At 33.7% G+C, this 12384-nt stretch overlaps 1 protein-coding gene across 1 annotated transcript; it reads right to left on the bottom strand.

Annotated features, from left to right (window-relative positions):
• Nucleotides 1–1117: 1117 nt before the first annotated feature.
• Nucleotides 1118–10985, bottom strand: LOC127835677 (von Willebrand factor D and EGF domain-containing protein-like). Its single transcript, XM_052362116.1, has 15 exons — nt 10917–10985; nt 10614–10699; nt 10315–10378; nt 10043–10222; nt 9628–9875; nt 9129–9429; nt 8099–8245; nt 7802–7900; nt 7392–7473; nt 6897–7087; nt 6614–6751; nt 4588–4701; nt 3820–3931; nt 3308–3437; nt 1118–2412 (listed from the first exon to the last, which is right to left on the bottom strand). The coding sequence occupies exons 1-15, from the start codon at nt 10983–10985 to the stop codon at nt 2295–2297; spliced, it is 2079 nt and encodes a 692-aa protein (XP_052218076.1). The 3' UTR covers nt 1118–2294.
• Nucleotides 10986–12384: the final 1399 nt, after the last annotated feature.

Genomic DNA, 12384 nt, shown 5'->3' with positions numbered 1-12384 from the left:
TGTAGTCTCAGAGCTTAAAACACTACAGTGCTTAAGTTTATTACGTAGTCGCAGAGCTTAAAACACTACAGTGCTTAGGTTTATTATGTAGTCGCAGAGCTTTAAACACTACAGTGCTTAGGTTTATTATGTAGTCGCAGAGCTTAAAACACTACAGTGCTTAGGTTTATTATGTAGTAGCAGAGCTTAAAACACTACAGTGCTTAGGTTTATTATGTAGTCGCAGAGCTTAAAACACTACAGTGCTTAGGTTTATTATGTAGTCGCAGAGCTTAAAACACTACAGTGCTTAGGATTATTATGTAGTCGCAGAGCTTAAAACACTACAGTGCTTAGGTTTATTATGTAGTCGCAGAGCTTAAAACACTACAGTGCTTAGGTTTATTATGTAGTCGCAGAGCTTAAAACAATACAGTGCTTAGGTTTATTATGTAGTCGCAGAGCTTAAAACACTACAGCGATTTCTTAGTGAACATGCTTTTCATGTACACAGATATCGAATATCATTAACTGATAACTTGTCTTCTAGTAAATCAATATGATGTTTTAGTGAGTATAGCATTACCCGTCTCAATTGTTTAGTATGCTGTAACAAACTGAGCTTGGTCTGTATTCGAACAATACAGACCTGGATACGGAGCTTTATTCGCAGCAACAATATTACCCTTTGAAACATGTGTCTAGCTGAATGTCGATCTCAGAGCTAGATCTGCAATAAACACATTCTGAGGTGAATGTTAATGTCAGATCTCATAGCCAACTTCACAGACCGTAGGAACGTAATAATCCGAAGTAAATGAGCAACTTTAAATTTAAAAAAAAAACGCATACGAGTAGCAGATAAAGAATATATAAGGTAGACGTTGTTTTCAATTAAACATATTAATAGAAATATAAAATATATTGCAAACGAAATCATATATGTTTGTTATAGGACAGCTTTTATGACATTTTTATGTTCCTCAATGTCTTTATTTCAATATCAGTGCAATATGTCCTTAACTGGCTGTTAATCATCAGCCAAAGTTACTGTCAATTTAATGATTTTCTTGTGACACAACTAACGTTCGTTCCACTATCATCTATGCGGAGAGATAAATACAACAAGTCATTTATAAAGATAAAACAAAAAAACTATCTACTTTATTAAAACTCAAATAAAATACAAACACTAACATGGTGAATAAGTATAAGGAACAAGAGCTGTCACCATAGGATGACATATGCCCCCGAAATAAAACACGCTTTTTTCGAAACATAAACGCAGATTTCGTAACCTAAACGCGGAACCTATGTTCAAGGTCAAAGCCAAGGGGATGAATATTTGTGTGCGTAGGGAAAGGCCTTGTCAATACACACATGCATACCAAATATGAAGGTTACATCTGAAACGACATAGACGTTATGAGCATTTTTCGAAACCTAATCGCAAAGTGTGACAGACTTTAAGACAGACAGACAGACGGACAGACAGACGGAGAGACAGACGGACAGACATGCGATCACTATATACCCACCTTCAGGGAATACACATATACATTTACTACAACTGTTAAATATGTTCATGTTGATTAAAAGTGTACGCATCTGACTATTTAATATACGCGGTAATCAAACGTGTATTTTATGTAAACGTGCGAGTGTGCGTTTTTTTTCAATATTTTTTTTGCACTTGCCAAAGCAGATGTATTTTCCGAAATAATAGAACAATATCTTTGTAATAAATTAGTAATGGTTAAACATATCAGAAAACAAACAATGGTCTTGTAAATATAAATGACAATTAGTTGTATTAAGGTGATAGACTACTTCCTTAAAGCATATTCACACGAATAAGTATGAAATCGTTTTAAATTATTTTTTATTAATAACACAAAACTCTCAATGGTGTAATGAATACGGACTTGTTAGAAACAGAGTTATAAAATAAAATGATTTTAAGTTAAAAGTAAACACTATACTTTAATGAAATGTTATGCGAGCATATATACACATATGTATTAATTGCGTTTAAAAAATAATTATTTACATTAATTTTACTTTTCACTTTGCAGAACCGCGTGTCTTCGTCCCTGAATGAATCTTCTATTTTTATAGATTACACTATACGTTTACTATGTTCTAGTTTCATTCGTTCATGCACAATACAATTAAAAATGTAAAATTAAAGTAATGGACTTTAACAGATCTTTGAAAGGCCACCAAGTCCGCCTTTTGCAATAATTTCTATTCGTTCTGTGCACAATAAACATAACAAATAGTAAAAGGTAAGTACGCGGTTTTCTTCTGTCTCTTTATTCCGACGTGGTTTCGTTTGGAGAAGACGGCATCTCGTAGCAAGGTTTTTCTACTCGTAGAGTCGGGTACTTGAAGTGGCACCTCATGACATTGTCATACAGACTTGATTCGGTTCTGGAAAATAAATGCTACGGGTTTTGCCTAAACACTTATTACTACATTTCTCGTTTGCAAATGCAACAGGTACATACAATCATGTTCCTGTTTGCTATTTCGTTTATGATTACTGGTTTATTAGATATGAGGTCGTAAGCCTGTTGCTGAATACTTTTTTTATATAAACGATGTCTTTCTATATAGATAAAACAAAAATATTTATTAACATCTCTTGTTTGTATATGACTGTAAAAAGTACATTTAAAAATAAAATAAATTGCAAGCAAACACAAATAATACGTTGTTTTAGTGTTCCTTATTACATTTTGGAATAAGGAACATTTTCTCATTCCTTATTCAGGCTCGACAGGAACGTAGTATAGGTAAAAAATGAAGTAGTCATGTGTTTGAATAAATATTGTTGTTCCATTTATATATTTTTAATGAGTTTCATAGATATGGAGCACAGTTTTGTATACCGGGGTATGCCTGGTTTAAGTTTGGTAATTGTAAAACTTTTATGTAAAGTTGAAAACGACAGTATCATATTCAGCTTCAATCAGAATACTTTTAAGAGAGACATTTATTATAATGCATAACATACATGTGCATACTAGATGCTTAAATTGTAAACATGTACATGTCAAACAGATTAAGCTCTCATTTCATCGGTGTACTGTTAAGTTCATAAACAGTTATGATTGAGTTAGAAAGCAAACGTTGTCATTGTTTGAATATGTTATTTGGAACTAGTTTATCATTCCTTAGTTGTGAATTAGTTATGCATTAAATTAGTTTTGGATTTTGTTTGATTAACGTGCAAACTATTTGCCATATTATTAAAAACGGAAGAAATGTATAAATTAACACTAAGAACAATGAACACGGAACTACACCGTTGGAACGGATGTACCTGATTTTGTTGGATTTATGTTTCTTGTACAGAATTATAGCCACTGTCACAAACAGAATCACTGCCAAAGGAACTGCTACAGCTACGCCAATTATCACAGGCGTCTTGTTTGACGTTGGCTCATCACAACCTAGACATAATGTTTCACTTTAATTGCAAAAACACAGACCAATTACTAAACCGTTTAATAAACACCGTTTTAACGGATATACATAACACAATAAACAGTATCGGCGTTTGATTACAATACACATCTGTAAGAATATATTTGTGTTCTTTTCTTTTTATCAATTTCAGTGTACACTTATACAAACCCAGGGGATTGAAGAGCATATAAATAAAAAGGATTACTTTCATACTCTTATTTCCATATTACTGACTTAAAAATAATATGATAAATAATAGTGAACAAACATCATGATTATGAATCTGACGAAAAGTACACATCGCAGCACAACGGTTACAATTTGTGTTTGTAAATGCTATCTTGTTATATACTGTTTCACGCTCACCGTCAGTTTGCCATGCATACGTGTCCTTGTCTGGGCTACAATAGCTACACGCATTACCAGGATCCCTCTCTCCAGAGAGAACACATGTACCAGCAATCAGGCAATACTGGGGCTGTGGATAATTTGTTGATGATTGTGAAAACAAGAACACAATTGCCTGGCATATGCATAAACATTATTATTATAAGGAATATGTAATAATTAATATATTGCACGGCTATAGTAACGGGCCCATAACACACCGTGGTTGTATTGTAACAGTTTGACTTCATACACTTGACGGACCGAATCATATTTAAATGAAATAGAATACAAAAAATTACTTAAATAAGTAAAGTCTTTTAAAACCTTTTTGACCTTACTGAAATCGATTTTTTGTACACTTATAAAAGTACATTTATAAGTACAAAAATATACAGTTACACATGCATTCAATAGTTTTTTTACACTAATATCGGATGAACATTCTTTACTTGACAACACTTTGATTATTAAAGATTGCTGTCGTTTGTCCAATTGTAAAGACGCGCACGTAAGCTGCTATTAAGCGTTTCTATTTTTTGTTAATCGTATGCCAAATAACCGTATATGGAAACATAAGAAGTAGGACAACCTGTATTTATCGCACATAATGTGTGGCGTGTATACCCGGTTTGTTAAAATCAAAAGAACAAAAGAAAAGTACAATTTATTATTATTTTGAATAAGGTATGCACTAAATATACGTATTAATATATTGTATTATTAAACAGAAATATTCATACTTACGTCAATAGTAATAACCTCGGTGGAGGAGTGGAACAAAAGACACGTTGAGTCAAGAACAGCCACTGGTGTACTTATACTGAAGCTGATGTTGTTGTTGCTTATCGCTGTTTCGTACTAAAATTATATAAACAATATAGACATGTGAAATATATCAATATACTAAATATACGTATTAATATACATTGTATTAACATATTGCTTAACCTATAATTTGAAATTCGAGTAGTCGGACAAAATGTTGGTAAATCCGCTTTGTGAAAAATGCTCCCACAAACCGCTTTGATATCGACAATATAGCCTGACAAATAAATGCTGCATATTTATGTTTGATCTCTAAGTGAAAAGTAAACGGTGGCAAAAACCGTCTCTTTTGGTTAAAATTCCTGACATGTTATGAACATAGTCAAGTTGCAGAATAAACAAGCTTTCTTTTGAAAACCATATTTTGTACCGTAATTTGATTGTGTGCCCATCAATATGAGCTTGACTTTGAAGGTTACACACATAATTAAGCTGCGTTTTGTAAAAGATGAAACTGCTTGTTTGGAAACAAGTATGTTTTATAGCATTTAATGGTTTCTTACAATTAAAGATATATCTTACAACAGTGAGTGTTATTCGCTCAAGTTGAGATATTATTTTTGATGGTCAATAATGTTTGTACATATTTTTACCGAAACAATGCCTGTAAAGAATTTTTTAATGGAGAGTTTCTGTTGTTTGTGTAATTTGAAAACAACACGGTATTAACTAGATTTTCGGCGGCCATCTTGGTGGCATTTTTGGTTTTACATCAAATGGGACCACCCTTTTGTATGGGAACATAAGTAATATTTTGCCCAAGCTAATGTTGAATGTCATTAGGAAGGTAAATACAACCTTCGAAACTTTACCGTCAGCCCTCGTTCCTACCAGTTTTAATTGTTTTAAACGGTTTTAAACGGCAAGCCTCGCCGTTATATTATTCTAAGCCTTGCCTGATATATTACAAAAAAGATCAGGCAGTAACCTGTTATTCTCTATATACCATAAAGGGGATCATTAGCGTCAAATGATTAAAAAAACGCAGGGGATGATACAGTACGGCCGATTTCTATTTTGACAAAAACACACACTTCTATTTTAATATTTGACTTCACATTGTTAAATTTACCCAAACGTTAGCCACGTGTTCATTGCCCACGGCACACCATCCCAATACAGGTACATTAATATTACGTTATTTCATAATTAAATAAGAGGATGCAAAGTTTTAAATTGACGTTTTTGTCAGTAACATGATTATTGCGCACGACACTTCGATTCGATTCAAATAGGTAAGCATTTGCTCCATGTTACTTCGAAATCCACAGATGCATTGAAAATGTAAAGTTAGCACAATCCCTTTTTTACAAGTAAGCCTTTTTGCCTTAAATGACGCTACAGGATTAATGTGCGCTTTGCACAGGCTCATGGAGGTTAACATTCGTGCAATGTTGAGTAGAAATCTTTCAAAAGAATGGGAAAATAACAGTCCACACAAGTTATTAATAGACGACAGACAGACGGACACGAGGTATAGTGACTCCAATACAACCGCCCCTCCTTCCTTAAATTTTCCGGTAGTATTTGTATAAATACATTCGACAAAATATATATTTTGTATTTAAGTGTGAACTGTAAAAATGCGAATCAAAATTCAACGGTTTAAATATCTGGATGAAGTTTGTGTACGTTTAGTTGATTTATCAACAATTACACATTAAATGATGATGAAACACGAAAAAGTTAATGAATGCGACGGCTTCATCAATTCTATTATTTGGAAATTAATCATTCAACCTGTTCCCCTGGAAAACAAGTGCTATATCATAACTGTGCTGACTTGAGTGCTCACCGTTGTTTATGCTTGGTTATTGATATTTTTTTTGTTTTCAGGGGATAGTGCTGGCGCGTTGAATATAACGTCTCATAATAAACTAGTGGAAAACCAATCCAAGCGGAATACCCCAATTTGGAACATAAAATTCAACAATAGATAGTTTACCTCCACTACCAGCAATGGATCGACAGATCTCTTACGCCGACTGTTGAAAGGAATGGGGCAATATGCATCCCAGCCATTGTCGCAAATTGCCGCAACGTAGGTGGTCTCATGGGTTACTTTGTTTCCACTTTGGTAAAACTGTCAATCGAAGAAAAATACCGATATAAATAACCGATGAAAATAACATGACGATTTATCTTTATATTGACGTATTAACTACGATAATGACAATACAAGTCTTACATAAAACGTTCAAAAAGTTACAAAAAACATTGTAACTCACTTCTTTTGCCGTCACTTTGCACACACTTTCCACACTGCATCCATGCTTGGTCGTGTATCGTAACGCCTCACACGCTTTCATCTTTGGATTGCAAACGCCACCTCCAGTTGTGCTAATGATCTCGGGCGGTTCGGATACGTTCACCTTACAGTTGCTTAAGGGATCAAACCCTCCGTAGCATTCACATGTATCTACGGATTGTATTCAATTTAATTGTTATGAAAGAAAACATTACTGACATGTTTTTACGGATAGTATGCAAAGAAAACATTATAACATAATAATAACTGACATTATTTTTGCATTGATTGAGATATCTTTTTATTTATCGTACAACCCTTAAACAATAAAGCGACAGTCTTTCTATATTTATATAACCAACATATTAAACATATAAAAACACAATCGATGTGACTAACAAGGTGAAAAAAATGTAATTAATACAAGTTTTACAAAAACATGTTTAAAACAAGTTATAATTCAGTTAATATTGACCATTTCCTTTGCAAACGCCGTTTCCATGACAATTGTCAACGCATGTTTGTTCAAACTTTTGTGTAACACTGGGATTGGCTGCCTATCAATTAAAGAGATTTATCTTTCAAACGCATCAAACGAATATTAGAACATATATTCACTTCTCTAATACAAACGGATTTGCACACAAGAGTAAACAGCATATTCTTATTAGATTAATTAAATTTGGTACCATATTCAGTCAGAGACAGGTGCAAATGAAATTTATTTGAACAGAAATGAGCATGAAATTTGTTGTTTAATTTTGTTTTAATCCAACTTTTAGATGGAACAAATTGTTTTGAATCAATTTGATTAGTATCTTATTACACTTTCCTATTTTCCGAAGAAAACTATGGCAATTATATTTAAGTTTTATAAGTATATACCTGAAACTCTATATCCCTTTCTACTATCTCTTTTGCAACAGACTTTGTGCTAACACAGGCCGATTCTGTGGCAGCAGAGGAATCTGCATTTTCATCCACCTGAGATTTATATTGCGCTAATTATTTAAGTCATAATACGGAATTCGAAATATACTATAACCAGAGCAGTATAACCGTGTCATCAAATTTATAACGTTATGAACAATGTTAAAACTTTTACATTACTATAGGTTTCAACAGTAATATATAGTACAGACGAAGCTCACGAATAGTGATAACATTCGCTTCTCTTTATACCATTCTATCCTGTGCACAGTCGTTGGATGTGTTTCCAGCTATACTTGATGCCGACGCAGCGTCTGCGCCATTGCAGTTAGCATTTAGATACTGCTGACACTCGTCGACTGCCTTATCATAGTTGTCATCAGAAGCTTTAACTTCCCGCTATAATCAGTTAATATTCAAAGAAATGTGATACAATGTTGGTACCCACTGACATACGCGTGTTTATTTAATGCTATAAAATGAACATTTAAAAATTATCGGATAAATAATTTTATTCATCTTTCTCACACTCCCGGAAAGGGACTAAATATTTTCAATTTCACATAAAATATCGAATCATAGTTATAATTCAAGTCCTGTCACCGCTCATCATAGTAAAACATCAAACAGATGTAAAGATTAATAGTTATAAATGTTAAAAATAAATTAACATGTCACAATTACTTGTCGACAACACTCTATATACATTTTATAAATATTGAAATTATTAAATGTTCTACTTGTTTATTATGATTGATAACCGGTTTATTTTAAGTAGATTTAGGCCAAAGTTGCCATCACACCATGGCTGGATGATATTGATAATGCCCACCAGACAAAATATCTGGTCATCTTTATACAAATGATATTTTTTTATTATAAAGATAAAAATATTTGACGTTTTTTCATCGAATTTGAACAAATGTCACCTATATAAAGTTCTATATTTACATAAATACATTACGGATAAAGCTGGAACGAAACTCAAAATCATCATCAGTAGATACATTCTAAGTACAATCTCCTACAACGTAAGACAAGCAACCATTCATCCGTACATTACACCACACAAATAAAAAACAGTAATAAACATAAAAGTGATGGAAGCTGTGGTTACCGCTTTGAAACGGTCAATGCAAAGCAATGAGGATTAAAATCGGCTACATTACGTAACCTTTCTAATTTTATGACGACTTTCAACTATTGTTTAATATATCATTAGGACAAAAGGTGGGAAATGGTTAACACATTAATACATGCATTTCTTTATATTTGAACATACCTTCACACGACTGATGCTACGCTTGTAAATGCGTTTTGTCATCAAATTATGAAGTCTTTCGATTATATCATGCTCATCCAAATAATTAACGGAACGTCGATCTCTATCGGTTTTCAATGACCCAAATCTTTTCCCAGGTTTATCCTCAATCTTCGCGCACGAATCAGCCTCTCTGCGATGACAGGTCGGTTCTCTGTCTCCGTCCAGTTTCTCCGGACAAACGCAGTATTGCTCTTCTTCGTTCCATTTTGAAAGCTTTGCTATCCGGTCAGGATTCAACAATGACTCGTCGTCTGAAACTCTAAAAAAAGAAGAAATATACATCGAATTTCAGTACTCCATAAAAAACATAGGTTTTCTTTTTGTGAACAGGGATGAAGCGCAAACTGTGGCTACTATAATTCCTTTTCGTTGTATGTAAAATGTGACAAAAATAAAATTGAAATGTGCAACGTAATAATTCAAGGTTATATAATGAAAAACAAGGCTGATGTCATACTGCCAAGATTTAGAAAAATCTACAGGGTCTCCGCCCCACCACCACCATCTCCAGTAGTAGCTTTGTGACTGTGTCTTAGCGCCGTTACGATGTACGAAGTCGTCACTCCAGTTGCCATTAAAGTGTCCACAAAGGCCTTCGACGTTGTTCATGTCAGCAGGAGAAGGATATATATAAACGTTCATTGGTGACCACCATGTTGAAACAAAGTAGTATACTTGTATTGAGGTTCCGTATGGAAGGTAGAACTAAAATGTGTAATGAATGGCAGAGATTCTATATCACGTATTACGTTTAATATGCATGAACATACATAATCAGCGTATTTCCTCGAAATGTTACTGGGTAAATATACGCATTCATGATTGACATATTCAAAATGTTGATGCTTTACTCAAGCGCAACAAAAACATACTTCTTGACTGTAGCTTGATCGCTGCACACCATCTAAAACTCCGTCAGCTGTGTTAACAGCAGCTACAAGGTGGTCGTCATGGCAATGGTTGACCACGAACAGGTCTTTGCCAGCTCGTACAGACACACCACACGTACACGATGCCCACCCTCCGTTACATAGCTCTGTCTCAATCTGAACCTGAAAAATAAAATGATTGGAAAGTTTGCATGGCCGCTAGTGTTAAGAAATGTTCATTTAAAGGGCTTATGAACACATTAGGAAAGCATTACCTCCACCGGGTATTGCTTATGTTTGTACATTATAAACTCTCCCTCTTGTTGCATGCTGTAGTATCTGAAATGATATAAAGCACGCTGTATGTTAGTAATGCTTCCAATACACTTTCGGATATCTGTACGGATGAACGGAAATTATAGTTTACATATTTACGCGTTTTTTATTATGAAATCATACTAGCATTATTGGTATTCGAAGTTAGTATTATAGAAATTGTAGTTGATGAATCGAGCTTAAATACAATTTCTTATTGATTGTTTGTTTCTCAATTGTGTTAAAATTTGATTATTACTGTCCATCAAATGTTTTGAGTCTGGGGTCGTTTGTGGCGTAACACAATGTGTTTTTCCAGAAGTGGTCTTGGTCACGAACCACTACCTACAAAAGTATTTTTAAAGTTTTATTATTCTATATGTGCATAAAAGGCAAAAACATGAGACACATGAAAGGTTGAGCATGACATCTCTACAAAAACAAATCTAGATAATTATGTTATAAATACTATAATTATAAGAAAAGTAAACGCGTAGATTTCAAAGATTACAAAACCCGTTAACTTGAAAAACATATTGTTTGTTTGACATTTCATTCTTGCCTGAATTTTGGTTCTAAGTTTGCACTTCTTCCAGAAAGAATCTACTTCACCAAAGGCTTCAATTTTCATGGTTAAAGTGAAACTATCTCGTAACTTGTATTTCATGTTGTTCTTTGTCGTAAGGCGCATGCTACCATGGTAACTATTCTGCAATGATCGCCTTGATCGACCATTCTTTTCACCTTGAAATCTGTTCCCACATGTTTGCTTACTCTGCATTTCAAAAAGATTGATATCATTTGACAGTTCAATCTTTAATAAAACAATCATTCAAATTTGATTTGATATGACTACACGATGCTTTCATGTAACTTTATCTCATCAAACATTTGGTTAAGACTGCGAACTTATTACTTAGATATGGAATGTGCATGCTTTATGATATTTTATCGCAATTGCAAAATTTATATGTTTATAAATAAATTTAATTCCATAAAAGGTTAAAGGGTGTTTGTTTTGCTTGATTTTAATACGCATAGCTTAATTACATTAACTATATTGAAAAACACCTTCTTATATTCACAAGGACAATAAAGATTGAACAGGAACACGTGATATCCTCCACTTTTCTGTTAAAGATACCATTTAATGCATTCATTTATTATCTAAAAATAATACAATGACCCACAAGAGCACGGTAGTATGAAATGTGGAGGTAAAGCAGATAAAGGGGGTTTCATTATTAAATAGAGTGAACAAGACAAAGGGCAATACATCGGTCAAAACTGGACGCTTCCAACATTCATGTCTCATCTACACATTAAAGTTGTTCGTCTGTAAAAGTGTAAGCAATATTCGAAAATTTAGGCGCTAAAAGATGTTTTAGAAAAAACTTCGCGACCATAGTGGAAACAACAGACCATGGTCCATAGTTCTGCCAAAAGGCGCCTCAACCATTATTCAGTTCTTATCTTCACATAAAGAGGCTTTCAACTGAGAAGGTATGGGCGGGATTCACACAGAAGTAGAAGAGATATTGAACAAAGTACGGACGAATCGAAGATAGAACAAACGACAAGTGAAATGCTTCATTACTCCGACTCTTTAAGGGCATAATACTGTATCATAATCTATTTAATTTATATACCTTGACTGCAACTGTGGCATCATCGCAGTTATAATTATCAGTTTCATCAAAGAGCCTAAACTCCAAATAGCAGTCTTCATTATCTTCACATAGCAGTGGAAGATTAACGGTGAAATAGAATATGGTTTCACCACCTCGTGGGATGTAAACGTTTGGATCACCTAACTGATAGATCCGTTAGAAAATTAGTTATGCATTTTAACATATAGCAACGAGTGACTTACTATTTCGAGCAATACATGCAAAAACTTATGTATAATATGTGCAGACGTAAAACAAGTGTATAACGTATTGGTTGCTTAAGTTTAGATGATATGTATAATGATGTTTACAATTACATTAAAATAGTGATTTACATACGTCAACGATTTTAAAATCGGT

This window comes from Dreissena polymorpha, chromosome 6 (genome assembly GCF_020536995.1).
Source record: "Dreissena polymorpha isolate Duluth1 chromosome 6, UMN_Dpol_1.0, whole genome shotgun sequence".
Classification (NCBI taxonomy): domain Eukaryota; kingdom Metazoa; phylum Mollusca; class Bivalvia; order Myida; family Dreissenidae; genus Dreissena; species Dreissena polymorpha.
Note: the sequence above shows the minus strand (reverse complement) of the source record. Positions and strands in the feature narration are given on the sequence as shown.

Coding starts and splice junctions, on each gene's coding strand:
- LOC127835677 (XM_052362116.1), bottom strand. CDS start 10,985: ATGAAAATTGAAGCCTTTGGTGAAGTAGATTCTTTCTGGAAGAAGTGC. Junction 10,223..10,314: donor ATAAGCAATACCCGGTGGAG/GTAATGCTTTCC, acceptor TTTATTTTTCAG/GTTCAGATTGAGACAGAGCT. Junction 3,438..3,819: donor GTATGCATGGCAAACTGACG/GTGAGCGTGAAA, acceptor CATTATGTCTAG/GTTGTGATGAGCCAACGTCA.